This window comes from Sorex araneus, chromosome 8, assembly GCF_027595985.1.
Source record: "Sorex araneus isolate mSorAra2 chromosome 8, mSorAra2.pri, whole genome shotgun sequence".
NCBI lineage: Eukaryota > Metazoa > Chordata > Mammalia > Eulipotyphla > Soricidae > Sorex > Sorex araneus.
In genome coordinates, this window is record NC_073309.1 from 42,074,771 (window position 1) to 42,096,664 (window position 21,894).

Genomic DNA, 21,894 nt, shown 5'->3' on the forward strand with positions numbered 1-21,894 from the left:
CCCAGTGGTGCTCAAGACATACTCCTGGCAGGGCTCTGGGAACCGTGTGGGATGCCAAGGACCAAACCCAGCTTGGTTGCGGGCAAGGCCAATGCCCTACCCATTGTACTACCACTCCATCCCGGCAATCCCATAACTATTTGACATACCTTTCCAATCTTAGATTTAACATAGGCCTGTTTTCAATGTAGGCCTTGTGATTTCCAGCACTGTTGATAATACAGTTTCAGGAGTTTCGGGCACACAGTGTTCCAACTCCGAACCCACCACCAGTGTCATTATTCCCCAAACTCCTTCCCTCGCTATGCTACCTCCTTATCAAATGAGTTTTTAAAATTTAATTACTGTACTTTGGACCACATGTTTACCATAGTGTTGGCTTTTCATTTTTTTACATACTCAGTTACCGCACCTCTTCGCCAGTCACATGCCTGGTGCCCCTGAGACTTTGCGCATCTTGAGAACTCAGTTATATTTGAAAGAGGCAAAATGATGCTGTCTTTAGCTGTGAATTCCTTTTGGAGGAGCAAGCTATCTAGCCATTTTAGGCCCATGGATGGTCTGATTTAAGGTAGTGCAAAGGAGTAGAAAATAGAATTGAGTTGATAAAGAAGTCTACTCGATAATAAAATCTAACTATTGGGGTATCACTGTCACTGTCACTGTCATCCCATTGCTCATCAATTTGCTCAAGCAGGCACCAGTAACATCTCCATTGTGAGACTTGTTGTTGCTATTTTTGGCATATCAAATATGCCACGGGTAGCTTGCCAGGCTCTGCATTGGGGGCGAAATACTCTCGGTAGCATGCCAGGCTCTCCATCTTCATTTATTTTATATTTTTTTTTTGTTTGGGGGCCACGCATAATAGTGCTGAAGGCTCTCTTCTGGCTCTGTGCTCAGGGATCACTCCTGATGGAGTTTGAGGGACCACGTGGGTTGCTGGGGATCAAACCTATGTTAGGTGCATGCAAGACAAGTGCCCTACCTGCTGTACTGTGTCTCTGGCCCTATAATCTTCATTTATAACATGAAACCAGGCAAAATGGGTATTTAGCAATGGTCATGAGATGGGGAAGTGGGGAAGAGCATCGGGTGGGAAGAAAAATTGAAAGAGGAAAAACCTTTCAAGGTTTGCCATCCTGTGCAACTAGATGGTCTGTCTCCAAACATTAGATGGACTTCCCCGAAGGCCTCTTCCATTGTCTTGATTTGAAGAATTGTGTCATTTAGCAAATGGTCTACAGCCAGGCACTGAAGCATGCCTGAAAAACTGCCAAGAGGTCTTCTTCAAATGCTGACTTCTGGGCCCACCCCAGTTTCAAATGTGGGGGTTCTGGGCTGGTGTCAAGACCCTGCATTTCTAGCACAGTCTTTTTTTTTTTTTTTTTTTTGCTTTTTTGGGTCACACCCGGCGATGCACAGAGGTTACTCCTGGCTCTGCACTCAGGAATCACCCCTGGCGGTGCTCAGGGGACCATATGGGATGCTGGAAATCGAACCCGGGTCAGCCGAGTGCAAGGCAAATGCCCTACCCGCTGTGCTATTGCTCCAGCCCCTCTAGCACAGTCTTAGGGGTTGCAGTTGCTGCTGGTCCTGGGACCCACACTTGGAGAACCATTGCTCCAAAGTGCAGTCCCATAACCTCTGCACCGCCTTCAAGGCCTTTTACGGACAGCTAAGGAGGGGCTGGGAAGATAGTGCAGCAGGTAAGGTACTTGCATTACACACAGCCAACTCAGCTTCTGTCCCCTGATTGCCTTTTGTTCTCCCGAGATCTGCCATGAGTGGTCCCTGAGCATAGAGCAAGGAGTAAGCCCTGAGCAACACTGAATGTGACAAGAACCAGAAAGAGGGCTGGAGTGATCGTACAACAAGGAGGGCATTTGCCTTACACACGCTGGGCAGGGTTCAATCCCCAGCATCCCATATGGTCCCTTGAACACCACCAGGAGTAATACCTGAGTACAGAGCCAGGAGTAACCTCTAGTATTGTCAGGAGAAGTGGAAGGAAGGAAGGAAGGAAGGAAGGAAGGAAGGAAGGAAGGAAGGAAGGAAGGAAGGAAGGAAGGAAGGAAGGAAGGAAGGAAGGAAGGAAGGAGCGAGCTAGCGAGCTACGGCATCCTAAGCACTTCTTCACCCAGGAATCCCTAATGTATGTGAAAGCATCACAACTTCATATCAGGGCCTGAGTACAGGGCCTGTGGGGGACATAGTGACAGTGGAGGGGGGGGGATCCAGGCTATCTGACACCTGGGTTCAATAACTGTCCTGAAGTTAGTATCAGGAATATGTGCAGCTAACTCCTGCTTCTCTTTCAGATTCCGTTCAGAGGTTCCTCCTCCAGGGAACCTTCCCTGACCACCCAGATTAGGTCAGGCTTCTCCTCTAGAGTCGTCCGTGCCCCTGGGTGTCCCATATTATACCCTAAGCATACTGCCAGGATTCCCCAGCATCATGCACCAACCGCGAACAGTGTTTACTCCTTACTGCATTCTCACCATGGAACTCTTCAGCCACACACTGAAGCAGAGAATGGCCTAATAAACCCCCAAGTGCCTGTGACTCAGTGCCCACAGCCACCAGCTTCTGCTGCAGTGCACATTCTTCGAACAGGAAACCAACCCTCCCAAAGGGGTTTATTACATAGTTCTCATCTGAATTGCATGGTGGTTGGTCCAGGAACATTAAAAGAAGCTAAAGTCCAGGTTTTGTTAATTAAATTAAGATTCTAAGTCACTTAATCTGGGAGGATCCTGTGTAATGGAATTACTAAACAAACAAACAAACAAACCAACCTTCTAGGTAGTGGGCCAGAGAGAATACAGAGATAATATAGGGATTAAGGTGCTTGCCTTGCTTGTAGCTGACCCAGGTTTGAGTACCTAGAACCACCTGTAGTCCCCTCTGCACTGTCAAGAGTGACGCCTGGACACTTCCAGGTGTGGCCCCAGAGCACAAAAACAAAAAGTTCCAGATGATTCTAATGTGCAGCTAAGACTGTGATGCTGAGAACAAATCTAGTGGGCAAGTTCTCCAATTATTTAGACCAGTGTAGGGTAGAAAACCCCTGGAAATAAGGCCCATGGTAAGGGTATAGCAGTTTCACTGCTTGATAAAATTACTGAAGAAATTCAGAATTAAGGCTGGAGTGATAACACAGTGGGTAGGGCATTTGCCTTGCATATGGCCGACCTGGGTTCGAATCCCAGCATCCCATATGGTCCCCTGAGCACCTCTAGGGGTAATTCCTGAGTGCATGAGCCAGGAGTGACCCCTGTGCATCGCCCGGTGTGACCCAAAAAGAAAAAAAAGAAATTCAGAATTAGAGGTGGGACCATAGTATAGTAAGCAGGGCGTTTGCCTTGCACGAGCTGATCCAGGTTTGATCCCCAGAATTGCATATGGTCCCCTGAGCTCACAAGGAGTAATTCCTAAGCATAGAGCTGGGAGCAAACCCTGAACATTGCCAAGTGAGCCCCCCCCCCCAACCAAAAAAAAAAAAAAGAAAAGAAAAAATTTCAGAATGAGATGCCCTCTGGCAGAAGCTAGGCAATAAGTGCTGTCTCCATAAATGAATGTCCCATCAGCCACTTCCTCTCACACCTGGGCATGCTGAGTAAACTCTGGTTCATCTCTCTAGATTTCCAAAACTACCTAAGAACACAGACCGGAAACACAACCACTATTAACATCATTATCTGCACGGTGGATTACCTCCTGCGGCTGCAGGTAAGGTTGACTGTGTCCAGGTGTGACCTGGGTTGACCCCATAGTTGGCCCCATAGTTGGCCCCAGTCCCCTCACCACCTGTCACACCCACCCCTAGGAATCCATCAGCGATTTTTACTGGTACTACTCTGGCAAGGAGGTCATTGAGGAACAAGGCAAGAGGAACTTTTCCAAGGCCATGTCGGTGGCCAAGCAGGTGTTCAACAGCCTCACAGAGTATATCCAGGTAGGACCAGCCTGTTTGGGCGGTGGGGCTGTCCCTCACCCCTGCTCCAGTCTGATCAGGCGCTCCAGCAGCCCTCTCTCTGCCCCGCAGGGCCCCTGCACCGGGAACCAGCAGAGCCTGGCGCACAGCCGCCTCTGGGACGCCGTGGTGGGATTCCTGCACGTGTTTGCCCACATGATGATGAAGCTTGCTCAGGTCAGCGCCCCTCAATACCTCCAGCTACTTCTGGGCATCACCCCCGTACTACACCCAGGGTTGTTTGAATCTGAGTGGGCCAGTGGGGCAAGAACATCAACCAATCAGGAGAGATTTCGGGGCTAGTGAGCCTGAACGTCCAGCCAATGAGAGTGTGGCTAAGGAACCAGCTAAAGTGGAGTGGCGAGGGGATCTTGCAGAGAGCCAATCAGGAAGGAAAATAGATTTGGCCGCCAGGTGGGAACCAGTCTGGATGGTGCTGGCCCTCTCAGATTCAGAAAACCTGGGCGTAGGATGGGGGTGATCCATCCTAGAGCCGAGAACCTCGGCTGAAGGTGTGCTTTGTTTCTTTATTCTGCCTGCGGCAGATGAGACCCATCTCAGTCATTCATGATGTAAGATCCCTTTCAAACCCATCTTAAATGCTGCAGAACCCTGGTGCTTCCCTTTACCCCACCATCCCACCCCTTTTGCTGCCTGGCCAATGTCTCACGAACACTTTCTTTGCTTTGCTTCTCTGGCTAACAAATTCCAGGTTTACCATATACATTCTACCAGCGCTCAGCGTCTAAGGGTCACCATCCACATCCTAAACATCGTAAATGTATATCTGTGTTTATGACAGGAGTTTTTTCTTAGAAAAGAGTATTCCAGCAGAGGGCAGTAAAGTATTCTGGATATTTTAATTCCCCAGCAAGAAGAATCTTGAGGAAGACAGTTTTTTTTTTCTTAACTCAGGAGTCCCTACATACAAGGCTTACACTCTACCACCGAACTACCTCTCTGGCAAAGGAGGTTTTTTTTTTTCCTACTTTACGCTGTCAAGGACTGATAACAACCCTGTCGGTTGGCAACTGACCGAAAGCAGTTGATCTTCGACTGCATTTCCTGTGCTCGTGCCCTTGAAGAAGGACTGTTGGAGTAATCTTAAGATTCTAGTAAATGTTAGTGTTTTAGTGTGTAGAATTGCACATGCTATCATTTCTAATCCAGTTAATCCATGGTCCAGGGCTAGAAATTCAATGCAAAGTGGTGGTTTAGGGGCTTAAAACCTGTATCAGTTCACAAAGCAGATACAGGGCCTAGAGTGATGTCAGCAGAATTCTATCTTTACTCGTCTTCAGTGTCAAACAGGCCTTCCCCCCGGGGTCTGGGAAAACGATGCCATTGGTTTCCCTCAACCGCAAAGAAAACCCCTCTTTCCTCAGAGTTTCAAAAATAACTATGAGTCTCTCTGTTTGGACTGTTGAGTCACATGCCCAGCATTGGACCAATCACAGTGGAGGTGGGTGGGAACAAAGTTCTGATTGGGCAGACCTTATCTTAAACCCACTTTCTCGGGAAGCAGGGGTGGGAGGCTGGAAGGTTGATCAGTCCTGTCTCCCCAGAGTGAATTGTTAAAAACAGGGACAGAATCGTGGGCCAACACTCGCAGGCACCCACCATTCAGATCTGGAATGCTGGATCCTTAGACTATGAACGCAGAGCTCCGGCCCTGTAGGAACTCTGAAACTTAGTGGGTCTTGGATGAGCGAGGGGGCTCAGAGAAGCCCACCAACCAATTTACTTGGTATCTTTTCACCGCCTTCAGTTTATTTTGGTAGAACTCTATGAAGTCACAACTCTGAGGATCCAGAATGGCCGAATACTGCCAATTTGATGTAGCACGGTCTGACACAAACAGGAAATGAGATGCTTTGCATGGGACATAGGACTCCATTCATAGCACCAAGCAAAGATTGGGGAGGGAGGGCATCTGGGGCAGAAATTTGACTTTCAGTGACCTCACATGAGGCACCGTGACAGAGGAGGCAGTGTGCTCAGAGCCTCCCCAAGTGACTTACCAGAAAGCCCATGGCTTCCTCCTTGGGCCTCTTTCTGGCCCATGTTTTCCATCGCTCATTTCATTCTGCAAACGTGTGGAGCACCAGCCAGAGGTCCAGCACTGAGCTCTCACCCCTTCCCAAATCTCGATTTCTCTCCCCAGCACCATTGCTGTCTCTCTGCCCCAAGTGCCTACTCCCCAAGCCTCGCTCTCTTCCCACTCATCCTTGTGTGCCAGCCCTGTTCCCACACATCACCTGTGTGCCTTGCTTGGTCCCCTAAGTGCTAGTCCACCCCCACAATCTTGTCTCTCTGCTCCTTACCCTGCTTCCGAGGAACATGTGTGGACTCAGGTCCCCTCGGAGGTAAGAAGGGAGTGAAAGGGCCCCACAGGGTGGGTGACAAGGGACCACGGCTGCTGGATGTGGGGGAGGCGTCTCAGCAGACCCCACATTCACATAGCTGGGGTGGGACATCCTAGGACTCCAGCCAGATCGAGCTGTTGAAGGAACTGCTGGATCTCCAGAAGGACATGGTGGTGATGTTGCTGTCACTTCTAGAAGGTAAGGGACTGGTGGGTAGGGGCCAGGGGAGAGCACTGAAGTTCAGACAAGGCTGGAATAGAGCTCGGTAACAGAGCACTTGCCTTGTATGTGTGAGGTGCCCGGAGTTTACTTTCTGGCCCCACAAAACAAAAGAAACAAAAGAAGGCAAATCATTTGGTTGGAGACATGGTTCAAAGGGCTGAGCGCAGTTTACATAGAGGAGTCCTGAACTCAATTCCTGGAGACACAGTCCCCAAGGCACGGTGGGGAGCAGCCTCCTGAGTGCTTGGCCCCCTAAGTGCCAAACAAGAACTGAGAGTAGCCCCCAGATATTAGCGATTATGCCCCCCCACCAGGATAAGAAAAGCCTCTGAGACCCAGAAGCCTCAAAACTTTGACCCCATCTGACATCATGTCAGAGCCAATGGTTTCTGGAGAAACTCAGCAAACAGTTATTGAATATTTGATTTGGGCCAGGCCCTGACTGTGATCTGTCAGCTTGGTTTAAGAGAAATTAAGAAAAATCTTAATGAGGTGGGTAACTTGGCTACTTTTATTTATGTGTGTACTTTATAGTTATTTGCTAAATGTATCACCTACCTCTTACTGCCTAACAAATATTCCCAAAACAACAGGTGTCTTCAGACAATTATAACATATTGCTAATTAATTAATTTAATCAGTGAGGACTTTTTCTACAGATGTTTATACATCTTTTACATGGCTGCATAGGGTTTCCATTGTGTGACTGAATTGGGGGTCATTTAGCCCCACCTTATCTGTGTTCAAGGGTTTTGCTTTTAACATCTTTTTATTATAAGCAACATTACAATGACTAATTCTCTCACAGCATTTCCGTACTTTGGTAACTAGTCATTGCCAAAAAGGTTCCCTCGAAACATCAGACTCCTAGCTTTTCTTGAAAGTGGGACAGTGTGTGACTCTTCTCCCATGATAAAAACCAATGGGACTGGGGCTGGAGAGATAGCACAGCGGATATGGCGTTCGCCTTGCATGCGGCCGACCTGGGTTCAATTCCCAGCATCCCATATGGTCCCCCGAGCACCGCCAGGGGTAATTCCTGAGTGCAGAGCCAGGAGTAACCCCTGAGCATTGCTGGGTGTGACTCAAAAAGCAAAAATAAATAAATAAATAAAAACCAATGGGACTGGATTAAGTAGCTGAATCAAAGCATATGAAACCTTCAGCTTCTGATACCCTCACCAGGGTTGTATGACACAATGTCCTTGTCTTCTGATATTTTTTCTTTTTGGGTCACACCCAGCGATGCGCAGGGGTTACTCTTGGCTCTGCACTCAGGAATTACTCCTGGCAGTGCTTGGGGGACCATATGGGATACCAGGGATTAAATCAGGGTTGACTGTGTGCAAGGCAAATGCCCTACCTGCTGTACTATCACTGCAACCCCAACCCTGTCCTTGTCTCCTGAGACACATCCAGTGAAATATTTAAGGGAAAGAGGCCTCCTGGATTTATTTTGCTCTCAAATGATTAATGGGAAATCTGTGTAGGAGGTGCTGGAGCGATAATACAGGGGCTAAGCTGTTGGCCTCTGTGCCTGCAACCCCAGTTCGATTCCCCAGCACCACGGGTCCTCCCAAAGAGAGTGGGAGTATTCTTGAGCACTACTGGGTATAGACCAAGCCCCGCCCCAAGAGAAAATATATGTGTGGGGGCGAGGGGGTGGGGATTAAAACACATGTGGCAAAGTATAGGTAATTGGTGAATTTCAAATTTCTGGAACTCCTTGAAGTATTCTTACAACTTTTTTTTTTGGGGGGGGTGGGAGGGGGCAGGGATCCAGCAGTGCTCAGGGCTTACTCCTGGCTAAGAGATCAGGAGTCACTCCTGGCAGGGTTCAGGGAACCATATGGGGTGCTGGGGATCAAACCTAGGTTAGCCACATGCATGACAATGCGCCTCACCTGCTCTGCTATTGCTCCAGCCCCCTATTCTTGCAACTTTTATGGTAATTTAAAATCACATTAAGCAGCTTAACAATAAATAACTCACGTCCTTTGAAACAACTTTAAAATTTAAATTAAAATGTGCATGGACAAAGCTAGAGCAAGCTTCAACTGCCTTTGTTATTTATTTTTTTAAATTTAAATTTAAATTAGGAACCAGAGTGATAGTGCAGCAGGTTTTAAATTTTAAATTAAAACTTTAAACTTTTTAATTAGGGACCAAAGTGATAGTACAGTGGCATTTGCATGCAGCCGACCCAGGTTCAATCCCCAGCAGCCCATACGGTTTCCCGAACACTGCCAGGAATGATTCCTGAGTGCAGATCCAGGAGTAACCCCTGAGCATCACTAGGTGTTACCACTACCCCCCAAGTTTTTTTCTAATTAAAGTATTTAATTTTTTTTTTATGGTTTTGGGATCACATGAAATAGCGTTCTGGCTTACTTCTGGCTCTGTGCTCAGGGATCACTCCTGGCAGGACTCAGAGGACCCTCTAGGGTGACAGGAATCAAACTCATGTGCAAGGCAAACGCTTTAACACCTCTCCAGCCTGTATCAGATCCCCATTTGTGCAGTCCCCACCTCTCCCTGCTGCCTCCCTTGGGGCCTCCCTCCATCCTTCAGGTGGGCATCTGCTGGCCTCTAGTGGACTATCAAGAGGCTGGTGTGAGCTGTGAGGTCCTGTAGCCCTGGGTTCCAGTCCTCCCCGTCCCCTTGGTGGTGAGCTCACCCTGTCTGAGTCTGAGCCTCCATTTCTCCATCTGTAACATCAGTTACGGATGGAGATGTTACTGGCGCCCGCTCGAACAAATCGATGAATAACGGGATGACGAGTGATACAAGTGATACAAGTGAACATCAGATACTAACACACCTGTCGTAAGAGTGAGATTGTGCCAGCACTGTATTTGGCATGACATGGGCTCCTGCCCATCCCTCCTCCAGCCTCACCTCAAGTAGTGACTCCCCCACCTCTTTGGGGAGGTGGACAAAGATGGGGTCAGCCAGCTCACACAGGAGGGGACTGGACCCCGTGAACGCAGGCTGCAGGCACGGCAGCGGGGGGAGCAGCAGGCAGCACACTGAGTCCTGGGGGGCGCGGCTTGGCTCCTGGCCACAGAGCAGGGCAGGAGCTGATGTGGGGTTGCCTGCAGGGAACGTGGTGAACGGCATGATCGCCCGGCAGATGGTGGACATGCTTGTGGAGTCCTCGTCCAACGTGGAGATGATCCTCAAGTTCTTCGACATGTTCCTGAAACTCAAGGACATTGTGGGGTCTGAGGCATTTCAGGACTACGTCACCGATCCCCGGGGCCTCATCTCCAAGAAGGATTTCCAGAAGGTACCCAAAGGGGGGGTGAACGGGGCGGCTGAGTGACTGCTCTTTCCTTCCTGGCTGCCTCCCTGGGGCAAGAGATTTCTGAGGGGCGGGGTTTAATTTCTGTATCACCTGGCGGGGAGGGTGGGGAGGGTCCAGCCCTTGGGGTTGTCTTTTTCTTTTGTTTTGAGGGATCACTGGGTAGTGCTCAGGGCCCCCACCTGGCTCTAAATTCAGGGATCACTCCTGACAGGGTTCAGGCGATCATTTGGGGTGCTGGGGATTGAACCTAGGTGGGCAAATGCAAGGCAAACACCCTCCCCACTGTATTATCTCTCCAGCCCAGGGTATTTGAGTTTTGATTTTGCTCTTGGTTGCTTTCTTTTTTATTTTGCAACGCAGAAGTTAATTTCTATGTAGAAAATTACTAAACCTTCAAAAATTAAAAAAGAAAATAATTAAAAATATTTTTGTTGGGGCTGGAGCGATAGCACAGTGGGTAGGGTGTTTGCCTTGCACGCGGCCGACCCGGGTTCGAACCCCAGCATCCCATATGGTCCTTTGACACCGCCAGGAGTAATTCCTGAGTGAGCCAGGAGTAACCCCTGTGCATCGCCAGGTGTAAACCAAAAAGCAACAAAAAAAAATTTTTTTGTTGTTGTTGCTGTGACGATACATGAGACAGTGCTGGGGGCTACCCCCAGAATGGTGCTTGGTTCCAGGCAGTGCTGGGCATCAAATCCAGGGCCCCGACATGCATACTTTGTATTTCAAACCTTTGCACCACCTACCAAGCCCTGTTTAAGATGTTTTGATAGGGGGCCAGAGCGATAGCACAGCAGGTAGGACATTTGCTTTGCATGCGGCTGACCGGGGTTCAATCCTCGGCATCCCATATGGTGGCCCAAGCACCGCCAAGAGTAATTCCTGAGTGCAAAGCCAGGAGTAACCCCTGAGCATCGCTGGGTGTGACCCAAAAAGCAAAAAAAAGAAGAAGAAGAAGAAGAAAAGTGTTTTAATAGGATGTGGAGAGATAGTACAGCAGGTAAGATGCTCGCCTTGCATGTGACTGAACCAGGTTCAATCCCTGGCACTCCCCTGAGCCCGCCAGGAGTGATCCCTGAGTGCAGAGCCAGGAACAAACCTTGTGCACCACTGGGTATAACTTAAAACAACAACAAACCAACAAAAATAGTTCTGTTAGATAGGAAGTATAAAGATGCAGTTGTCCTATAAAGAAATTCAGAATGGGACTGGAGAGATAGCCCAGAGGGGAGGGCTCTTGCCTTACATGGAGCCAACCCTACTTCCCTCCCCAGCATCCCAGATGGTCCCTTGAACAACTTCAGGATTGATTCCTGAGCACTGAGTCAGGAGTAAACCCTGCTGCATGTGGCTCAAAAATAATAAGAAAAAAGAAATTCAGAATGTTGCCGGGGGGGGGGCAGAAAGATTGTACAGCGAGAGTGGAGCATGTGCCTTGCACACAGCCAACCCAGGTTTGAATCCCCAGCACTGTTGTATGGTCCCCCAAGTCCACCAGGAGTGATCTCTGAGTGCACAGTCAAAAGTTAAGTCCTGGGGCTGGAGCGATAGTACAGCAGATAGGGTGTTTGCCTTGCACGCAGCTGACCTGGGTTCGATTTTCAGCATCCCATATGGTCCCCTGAGCACCGCCAGGAGTAATTCCTGAGTGCAAAGCCAGGAGTAACCGCTGTGCATCACCAGGTGTGACCACCCAAAAAGAAAAAAAAAAAAAGAAAAAGAAGTCCTGAACACCACCACTGGGTGTCACCCCACAACCAAAAGAAAAGAAAGGAAAAGAAAAAATTCCAATGGTGAGGACATCCTTGGCTTCAGTCCTCTCATCCCTCCTCTGCAAAGGCGCCACCATTATCCATGTGGTGTGTGTCTCTCCACTGTTCTGTTTGTTTGGGGGCCATACCCAGCCGTGATCAAGGCTTACTCCTGGCAAGGCTCAGGGAACCATATGGGGTACTGGGGATTGGACCAGGGTTGGCCGCATACAAGGTAAGCCCCGTACCCACTGTGCTATCTCTCCAGCCCCTGCTTGTTTATTTTTGCATTTCCCTTCCTCCATAGATATGCCCTGAAAAAAATATAACATGCCTTTGTGGTTTCAAGTTCCTCGTGGTTGACACAGAGTTCTCAACAGTTTGCAAAGCACATTCCACTGGTAACCACTTTGCAGATCCCAAAACCTCTTCCACCCTTCGGAAAACCCTTTCTCCTGATTGAAAACACATCTCAGGCTGAAATTTATTCTTGGTCAGTATGTGTTATTTTGGGGCCACACCCAGCAGTGCTCATGTTTCACAGAGCTCTGGGGACCATATGTGGTACCAGGGATTGAACTTTGGTTGGCTGTGTGCAAGGCGTCTTACCTGCTGCACTAAGCCCATCTCCCCTTACCTTTTAAGATGCCTATCTTACTTTGTTTCCCTTCCTTCCTTCCTTCCTACCCCCGCTTTTCTTTTTTTTTTGGCCACATCAGCAGCAATGCTCAGGGGTTACTCCTGTTTCTGCACCACTCCTGGCAATGCTCAGGCAACCATATGGGATGCTGGGATCAAACCTGGGTTGGTAGCATGCCAGGCAAGTGCCCTACCTGCTGTACTCTCCAGGCCCACCCTCCCTCCCTCCCTCCTTCCTTTCCACCCTCTCTCCCTCCCTCCCTCCCTTCCTCCCTTCCTCCCTCTCTTCCTTCCTTCTCTCCCTTCCTCCCTCCCTCCCTTCCTCCCTCCCTCCCTCCTTCCCTCCCTCCCTCCCTCCCTTCCTTCCTTCCTTCCTTCCTTCCTTCCTTCCTTCCTTCCTTCCTTCCTTCCTTCCTTCCTTCCTTCCTTCCCTCCTTCCTTCCTTCCTTCCCTCCCTCTCTCCTTCCTTCCATCCCTCCTTCCTTCTCTCTCTCCTTCCCTCCCTCCTTCCTTCTCTCTCTCCTTCCCTCCCTCCTTCCTTCCCTCTCTCCTTCCCTCCCTCCTTCAATTGCCCCTCCCTCCCTCCTTCCTTCTCTCTCTCCTTCCCTCCCTCCTTCCTTCTCTCTCTCCTTCCCTCCCTCCTTCTATTGCCCCTCCCTCCCTCCTTCCTTCCTGTTTTTGGCCCAACCTGGCAGTGCTGTTCCCAGCTCTGTGCTGGCGGATGTCTCCCAGTAATGCCAGGGGACCCCGGGGTGACGAGGCCTGTTGAGCTTCTCTCTGATCCCACACAAGGTTATTCTTAAAAATATTTCATTGAACCTCGTCATTCCAAAGCCGCATCCCAACTCGCTGTACTCGTCATTGTCAGCGCGAATGCTGTTTGCTTGTTTGCTCGAGCTGGGGCGTGCGTCCCTACTGACTCAGCTCCTCAGGCTCCTTCGCACTCTGCCCCAGACGCCCTAGGCTGCCCTCTGAAGTGCTTCTGCTCCCAGGGCTTGGCTCCCTCCCAGCCTGGCCCTGGCCATTGCCACCTTGTGGTGTCTTTTCTGGAGTCCGCTGTCCCCTGTGCTTCCTGTAATCTGGGGCTGAGATCAAGAAGTGCCCCCAGAGTCCACTCACCCTGGGCTTTCTGGAACCTTCCTTTGGGAGACTGCATCCACCTTCAGAGGCCACCTCTTGACTAGCACACTCCCCTGTTTGTCACATTGGCACCACTGATGTCCAATCTCAGTCACAGTAGTCATTCCCTAGACGTTACAAAGTGGTAATATTCTCATTTCTAAGTGTTCTTTCATTTACCCAGCCTCGTACAGTTTCCAAACAACACACATCACGGAATTTCTCAATTTTGCAAGGCTTTGCATTTTAGAAATTGCTTCTGTGCTTTTTTTGTTTTGCTTGCTTTGGGTTCACACGCAGCAGTGCTCTGGGGTCAGTTCTGGCAAGGCTCGGCAGGGGGCCCATGCAGTGCCAGGATGGAGCCCAGGTCAGTGATAGGCCAGGAAAGTGCCTTAACCCCTGCCCTGTCTCTCCGGCCACTTCTGTGTCTTTCTGTGGTTTCAAAGCTGGGCTCAGGGCCAAGAAGCCTCAGCAGACTGGGATCACCCTGAACACAGAGCCACAGATGCCAGCAGGTGTGGCCCTGGAGGCCCCCATGTCCTGCTGGGGTGACCACATTGCTGGGCCCCAGCATTGAGCTGTCCTTGGTGGAGTTTCACCGGCTGTGGTCCATTGCTCAGGAGCCCCCCCCCCCAAAAAAAAGAAACAAGTTGCAATAAGCTTACAAAACTCAGATTTCAAGACTCTTCATTCACTTGGCCAGTATGTGTGTGCCGAGCACCTCCTGTGTGAGCACCGGACATCTGTCTGGTGCCGAGCACCCTGCACCGGACAGATGCCACGCGGAGCTGACTGGCCAGGAGGACAGAGCAGGCTAAGATAATAAAGAAGGGGTCTGAGCACAGAGCCAGGAGTAAGCTCTGAGTCCAGCTGGGAGTGGCCCAAACATGGGGAGGAGGGGAGAGGAAGGGGGGAGGGGAAAGGAGAGAAGGAGAGGGGACAGGGAGGGGAAAGGCAGGAAGGGGAGAGGCAGGGAGGAAAAAGGAGAGAAGAAGAGGGGGGTGAGGTGAAGCAGGTGGTTGAAAATAATTCCCAAAGAAAGCAGAAAGAAGGGCCAGGTAGGAAGCTTGCCACAAATTGTAGAGGAGGGCCGTTAGGACAGAGAAGGGACCACTGTGACAATGATAGTTGGAAATGATCAAATGATCACTCTGGGCAAGAACTGAGTGCTGGAAGGAGATAAAGTGATATACACGATAACCTTTCAGAAACAGTACTGCAAACCGCAGTGCTGAGAGAGAGAGAGAAAGAGAGAAAGAGAGAGAGAGAGAGACAGAGAGAGAGACAGAGACAGAGAGACAGAGACAGAGACCATAGAGACCTCGACATCCTTGGGGAGAACAGGAGGGAATCTGGGGACACTGGTGCCAGGAAATGTACATTGGTAAAGGAATGGGTCCTGGAACATTGTATGACTGAAACCGAATCATAAGCAACTTTGTAACTGTGATGGGGATTCAGCTGGAGGGTGCTCCCTTGGCAGCGGAGTGCTTCCTTGCATGTGTGAAACTCTGGGTTCAAACCTGGCACCGTCAAAAATCAAATAAGCAAATAACGGAACAGCCCCCACCCCTTTCGGGCTGTGGCCTGGGTTCTGGAGGAAAGGAACGGGTATGAGGGTTCGTGGGGAGCTCTATCAATGGGTGTTTGGAAGGCCTCTCCAGTGCATGGAAGCTGAGGGGCACCCCAGAAAGTAGGGGTGTCAAAGTGCACGGGGCAGAAGCTCAGAGTTGTGAGGCAAGACGCCAGGGGTGTCTGAAGGTGTTGAAGGGGGCTGTGGAGGGTGAAGGGGCAAGAGAGAAACTGTGTGAAGTGGGACTGTGTGGGCAACACGCAGACCCACCCCCAGGCTGCCCAGGGAACTTTGACCTTCAGCCTACAGCCTTCAGCCAGAAAAGACCCTTTAAAAAAATTTTTTTTTTTTTTTTGCTTTTTGGGTCACACCCGGCGATGCACAGGGGTTACTCCTGGCTCATGCACTCAGGAATTACTTCTGGCGGTGCTCAGGGGACCATATGGGATGCTGGGGATCGAACCCGGGTCGGCCGCGTGCAAGGCAAACGCCCTACCCGCTGTGCTATTGCTCCAGCCCCACTTTAAAAATTTTTATTGTATCACCAAATGATAAAGATATTTGTGATTGAGTTTCAGGCTACAGTGTTGCAGCATTACTCCCTTCCCCAGCCTGAGTGGAGGAGGCGGTGGACCTGACTTGGGGTTTCTAGTGCCCTTGAGTGGGGCTGGGGCAATAGCACAGCAGGAAGGGCGCTTGCCTTGCACACAGCCAACCCAGGTTTAATCCCCAGCACCCCATATGGGTCCTCGAGCCCACCAGGGGTGATCCCTGAGCACAGAGGCCAGGAGTCATCCCTGAGCACTGCAGTGTGTGACCCCAAAATAGACCAAAAATCCTCAGATATCCCTGGAGTGATTGTGGGACCGAAAGGGAGCCAGTCGGGGTGAGGGGGGTCAAACCAGGTGGGGTTCCCAGGGGAGCCTGTGAACGCCCCCATAGTGACAGCACTGGCTCCTGCCTCCGGTGTGGGTGGGGAGAGAGGAACCAAATTGACTCAAAGATCCAGACTTAAGCACGGGTGGGTGGGGACGCTCTTCCTGAGAGGGCTCAGACGGGGGTGGGGAGCTCCGGTTGTCCTTTCGGGCCCTTTTCAGTTTCGGGGGAAGAACCACAGTGATACCCAGACTTGGACTCTGGGGAGCCGAGGGGACTGGCATGTAGCTCAAGGGCATGGGCCAGCCTTGGTGTGCCCCCATGGCGAGTGGCTTAGGATGGAGGTGATAGTCCCAAGCGGGTCAACGGCCCAAGGATGCAGAACAGCAAATGCCAAGAGCAGAGCCCAGGGCCAAGGGGAAGGGATGGATTTCTGGAGCCCAGTGGACAGGGGTGGCTGTAAGAGGACCAGTCTGCATCTTAAGGAGGGAGGCAGATTCACGAGACCACTGCCTGTGCAGTTCCCGTGCATTTCTGTCTCCACATTCTGTGGTTTCCAGAGCGTCTTACTCATTTAGAAAGCGTTTTTTGCAAAGATCTGGGCTACAAAGCACTTCGGGGAGCCAGAAATGCACGCTTCTGCTCAAACTCCACAGCAGCACTTCTCGGCTCTTGCAACCCAGCTGTGGGTCATGCAGTTAAGTCATGACTAGCATCTTTGAAAACTACAACAGGATATTGTGCAGTGCCTTGAGTGGGAAAAAAATCGGAGGTGTCATGAAGGTACCAACCCCCCACGCATTGGGGGGGGGGGGAGGATACATTGTAAAATGCGTTCCCACTGGGGTTAGCCAAAATGCCAAACTACACCAGAGGGCTTCATGCAAAGGTGCAGTGGAGCTAACCAGGGCATCAATGAAGTGTTTCCTTAAGGAGGAAAACCAGGGGATGAGGGGGAGCATGTTTCTCGAGCAGAAGGCACAGAGGTGGACAGAGGAACACACTGGGCCTGTGTTGACCGATGCACATGGGTGGAGTTTGCAAACTTCCAGCTGAGTGGAGGAAAGTGAGTTTCTGACTATGTTGTTTTCATGACACTCCTCGACCTTTAAAAATCTCAGGATGATAGAGTGTGTGTGTGTGTGTGTGTGTGTGTGTATGTTTGTGTGTGTGTTTGAGAAAGAGAGATCAAGGACATATCAAATTAAGCACCTGGGTGGGTGGTTACAGGGAAACAATGAGAAAATTCGAAAATTAAAGAATCTAGATAACAATATCTGGAAGGAAACACCAACTCCAAGACTGGTTATCTGGGGGAGGGGAAGGACAGAGCACGAGAAGGGAACACAAAGGGCCCCGAGGGGCTCTGGGAGTTTTATTTTATTTGCTTATGTATTTATTTATTTGCTTATGGAGCGATGACTGGAGTGATAGCACAGCGGGTAGGGCGTTTGCCTTGCATGTAGATGACCCGGGTTCGATTCCTCTGTCCCTCTCGGAGAGCCTGGCAAGCTACTGAGAGTATCCTGCCCGCACAGCAGAGCCTGGCAAGCTCCCCATGGCGTACTTGATATGCCAAAAACAGTAACAAGTCTCACAATGGAGACATTACTGGTGCCCGCTCAAGCAAATCGATAACGGGACGACAGTGCCACAGTGCTATTGACTGATTTATTGATTAGGTTTGGGGGGAGTATCATACTTGGTAGTGTTCAGGGGTCACTCCTGGCATTGCTCAGGGGACACATATGTGGTGCTGGGGGGGGTCAAACTGGGGTCAGCCCTGTGTAAGGCAAGCGCCTTAAGCCCTATGCTCTCTCTTTCTCTGGCCCTGTAATGTTCTACTTCTTACAAACTATAGTTTGTGACTGAGAAGGGGAACACTGGAGAAATACTATAGCAGGTAGGCCTTGCACCCTGTCAACCTGGGTTCAATTCACAGCATCCCATATGGTCCCCCAAGCACTGGCAGGAATAATTTCTGAGTGGAGAGGCAGGAGTAAGCCCTGAGCACCAACAGGTGTGGCCCTGAAACAAAACAAAATATATAGAGCTTAGGTGGGAACAATTGTACAGCAGGTAGGGCACTTGCCTTGCACCCAGTCAATCTGGGTTGTATCCCTGGCAACTCGTATAATCCACCAAACCCTGCCCAGAGTTATTCCAGAGCACAGAACCAGGAGTGAACCCTGAGCACCACCAGGTTTGGCCCCCAAACCAAACTAAATCATACAAAACAAAAATACAGAGTTTGAGGGGTCAGAGACATGGCTCAAAGGGCTGAATATGTGCTTTGCATGGGGGAGCCCCTGGTTTGGATCCCAACACTGCATGGGCCTCTGAGTACTGCCAGGTGTAGTCCCCAAGCAAAGAGAATGAGGGACGGGAAGGTGGCTCAGTGGTAGTTCATACTTGTGCACTGAGATCTCTGGGCTCCACCCCCTGCTCCTGTGGTCCCCAGGCACCACTCAGTGGAGTCCTGGTGACACACAACCATTGCCAGGTATGGGGCTCCGGGTCCGAGGGACAGTGCAGTGAGGAGGGCATTTGCCTTGCACGTGGCCAACCCCGGTTAGATCTCAGGCACCCCATATCCCCAAGGCCCAGCAGGAGTGATCCCTGAGCAGAGTCAGCCCTGAACATCCCTGGTGCGGTCCCCCCAAGAAAATCAGCATGGAGCCTTCCTCTAGATTCCCCGCCTCTGACCGCCCCTGCCCTCCCCCAGGCCATGGACAGCCAGAAGCAGTTCAGCGGCCCCGAGATCCAGTTCCTGCTCTCATGCTCCGAAGCCGACGAGAACGAGATGATCAACTGTGAGGAGTTTGCCAACCGCTTCCAGGAGCCAGCCCGTGACATCGGCTTCAACGTGGCGGTGCTGCTGACCAACCTGTCGGAGCACGTGCCGCACGACCCGCGCCTGCGCACCTTCCTGGAGCTGGCCGAGAGCATCCTCGAGTACTTCCGGCCCTACCTGGGCCGCATCGAGATCATGGGCGCCTCGCGCCGCATCGAGCGCATCTACTTCGAGATCTCGGAGACCAACCGCGCTCAGTGGGAGATGCCCCAGGTGGGGACCTGCCTGCGCGCCCGTGGCCCCATGCCCCATGCACACTCGCGCCCCTCTGGGGGCTGTGCATGCTCTGCAGCTCTCATCCTCCAAGCCCTGCGGACCTTTGCCCAGCTAGTGCCAGCCTCTACCTACCCTTTTGCACATTTTATGCCCCTGTCCACCACTTGCATGGATGTGTCACCCCCTTGTAACAGCTCTGGGGTGCACACCAAGTGCTTGCACACCATGCTGGCACTCGCCTCCAAATGAAGTTTGCCAAAAAGTGGGCATGTAGGTGGTCCAGGGCTGAGAGAGCATATCTGGGCTGCTGATGGGCAGCGTGTGGGTGTGGTTGCAAACTTCATTTGGAGGACTACCCTGGGCAGTTGGCCCACTCCTGAGCCACCTAAATGTGCCTCTACATACCTTCTGAGGGCCTGATATAGAGGGAGGTGCCCCTCCCACTTGTTCTGTGCCCACATGTGGGTGCACATGCCCCCCTGAGAATACCAGTGTGCCTGCCTGCAGCCCTGGCACACCACCCCTCACTTCACCCCCAACCCTACTACTGTCTAGGATTTCCCCAAGTCCCAGCCCACAGAGTTTCTGTGTGGTTTTGGTGGCCAGGCCTGTTCTTTGATGTGCCCAACCTCAGGCTCTTAGATGCCCAACATCACTCACCCAGAAATAATCTGTGAAGTGTCTAGTGCTGCCGCTGCCCTTATAAGAGCACAGGGCTAGGGAGATGGGTTTACCACCCACAAGCCAAGTGCCAGTTAGGGGTGGGCTCATGAGAACACAAGCACGGGGTTAGTTTGGAATTCATGATCTGACCTGAACGCGCTGTCGATTTGGGGTTCACGATAATCTGAGCGCTGGGTCAGTTTGGGGTTCATGGCAATCTGAACGCTGGGTCAGCTTGAGGTTCATGATATGACCTGAGCTCCGGGTGGGCTTGGGGTTCCCTATGACCAGAGTGCTGGGTGGATTCGGACTGCACGCTAATCTGAGCCCCCCACCCCACCCCAACCGCCTCGCCCCGCCCCGCTCCCTCGCAGGTGAAGGAGTCCAAGCGCCAATTCATCTTCGACGTGGTGAACGAGGGCGGCGAGTCGGAGAAGATGGAGATGTTCGTGAGCTTCTGCGAGGACACCATCTTCGAGATGCAGATCGCCGCGCAGATCTCGGAGCCCGAGGGCGAGCCGGAGGAGGACGACGACGAGGGCGCCGAGGCTGGCGCCGAGGGCGCGGACGAGGGCGCGGCGGGGCCCGAGGGCGCTGCGGGGCCGGCGGGGGCGACCGCGCGGCTGGCGGCGGCGGCGGGCCGGGCGCTGCGCGGGCTCAGCTACCGCAGCCTGCGGCGGCGCGTGCGGCGGCTGCGGCGGCTCACGGCGCGGGAGGCGGCGGCCGCGCTGGTCGCGCTGCTCTGGGCCGTCGTGACGCGCTCGGGGGCCGCGGGCGCCGGGGCGGCGGCGGGCGCGCTGCGCCTGCTCTGGGGCTCGCTCTTCGGGGGCGGCCTGGTGGAGGGCGCCAAGAAGGTGACGGTCACCGAGCTGCTGGCCGGCATGCCCGACCCCACGGGCGACGAGGTGCACGGCGAGCAGCCGCCCGGACACGGCGCCGACGCGGACGGCGAGGCCGCGGGCGAGGGCGCGGACGATGAGGCGCAGGGCGCGGGCAACGAGGACGCGGCGGCGCACGAGGCGGGCCCCGGGGGCGCCCCGGGGCCTGTGGCCACTACCGACGGGGCCCCCTTCCGGCCCGAAGGCGCCGGCGGCCTCGGGGACATGGGGGACACAGCGTCGGTGGAGCCGCCCACGCCCGAGGGCTCCCCGATCTTCAAGAGGAAGCTGGGGGTGAGCGCGCGTGGGGGATGAGGTTCCGGAGGTGGCTGGGGCTGCGGGGCTGGGGAGGCCCAAGAGAAAGAGGAAAGATTCAGAGAGGTGTGGGGGTGGCCGAGCGCAGAGAAGAGAGAGGAGCAGGGGCCTGGAGAGGGGAGGCCGAGGGAGGATAGAGCAAGGAGAACCCCCAGAGACACCCGAGAGAAGGGAGGGAAAAATGCACCGGGAGAAAGAGCTGGGAGGATGATGACGAGAAGGATCGCTGGAGCCCGGGTGCCCTGAACAGCTTAGAGGAAAGTGGACAGAGGGCCCCAAGAGAGGTCAAACCTACGGCCGGAGCAGTAGTACAGCAGGCGGGGCATTTGCCTGGCACGCGGCCGACCTGGGTTCGATCCCCAGCAACCCATATGGTCCTCCAGCACCGCCAGGAGTCATTCCTGAGTGTAGAGTTAGGAGTGGCCCCTGAGCATTGCCGGGTGTGACCCAAAAAGAAAAAAAAAAAAGAGGTCAGAGCCTCACCAACAACCCGCAGGGGTGTGTAAGGAGCCAAGTAGCTCAGGAGAGAGTCTGAAGGCCCTGGGTGCCATGGCGGGGTTGGGCTGTCCTTGGCGGCAGCGCCAAGCACCTGACTTTGCCCAGAGCTTTCTCTCACTGGGGTGGCAGAGAGGGGCGGGAGAAACAGGAGACATGGAGGGGTGCACTCAGCCCTGATGTCTGCGCCCCTCCCGGCCAGGTGGATGTAGAGGAAGAGGAGCTGCCCCCAGAGCCCGAGCCGGAGCCCGAGCCGGAGCCTGAACCCGAGAAAGGAGAGTGAGTGTCCTTGGGGTGCAGCAGGGGGCCCCCACCCCGCACCCTCCTGGCAGCTCTCCTGGGCTGGGACCCGCCATTGTGCCCTTGGCATGCACTGGCCCAGAGGAGGGCTGGTGGAAGGGGCTGGAGCAGAGCATCCCAGATCCAATCCATGTGGCCCACAGCCCCCTACTCAGGAAAAAAAAATCACTCGCACCAGCCCTAGAAATCTATCTTCTTTAAGTGAACAAACAAAAATCACTCCCCTTGAGCTGGAATGATAGCACAGTGGGTAGGGCGTTTGCCTTGCACCTAGCTGACCCGTGTTCAATTCCCAGCATCCCATGTGGTCCCCTGAGCATCGCCAGGAGTAACTCCTGAGT

At 52.5% G+C, this 21,894-nt stretch overlaps 1 protein-coding gene across 6 annotated transcripts in view; it reads left to right on the forward strand.

Annotated features, from left to right (window-relative positions):
* RYR1 (ryanodine receptor 1) overlaps positions 1 to 21,894 on the forward strand; it is a 118,017-nt gene that overhangs the window by 83,610 nt on the left and 12,513 nt on the right. For 4 of the 6 annotated variants that reach the window (XM_055145253.1, XM_055145254.1, XM_055145255.1 and 1 more), the window contains 8 exons: positions 3,644 to 3,732; positions 3,830 to 3,958; positions 4,049 to 4,153; positions 6,459 to 6,540; positions 9,666 to 9,853; positions 18,558 to 18,899; positions 19,940 to 20,737; positions 21,456 to 21,532. In XM_055145253.1, coding sequence (XP_055001228.1) covers positions 3,644 to 3,732; positions 3,830 to 3,958; positions 4,049 to 4,153; positions 6,459 to 6,540; positions 9,666 to 9,853; positions 18,558 to 18,899; positions 19,940 to 20,737; positions 21,456 to 21,532 — 1,810 coding nt within the window. Of the gene's footprint in view, positions 1 to 3,643; positions 3,733 to 3,829; positions 3,959 to 4,048; positions 4,154 to 4,521; positions 4,549 to 6,312; positions 6,343 to 6,458; positions 6,541 to 9,665; positions 9,854 to 18,557; positions 18,900 to 19,939; positions 20,738 to 21,455; positions 21,533 to 21,894 lie in introns of all 6 variants that reach the window. The other 2 variants (XM_055145250.1, XM_055145252.1) reach the window with 1 other exon arrangement.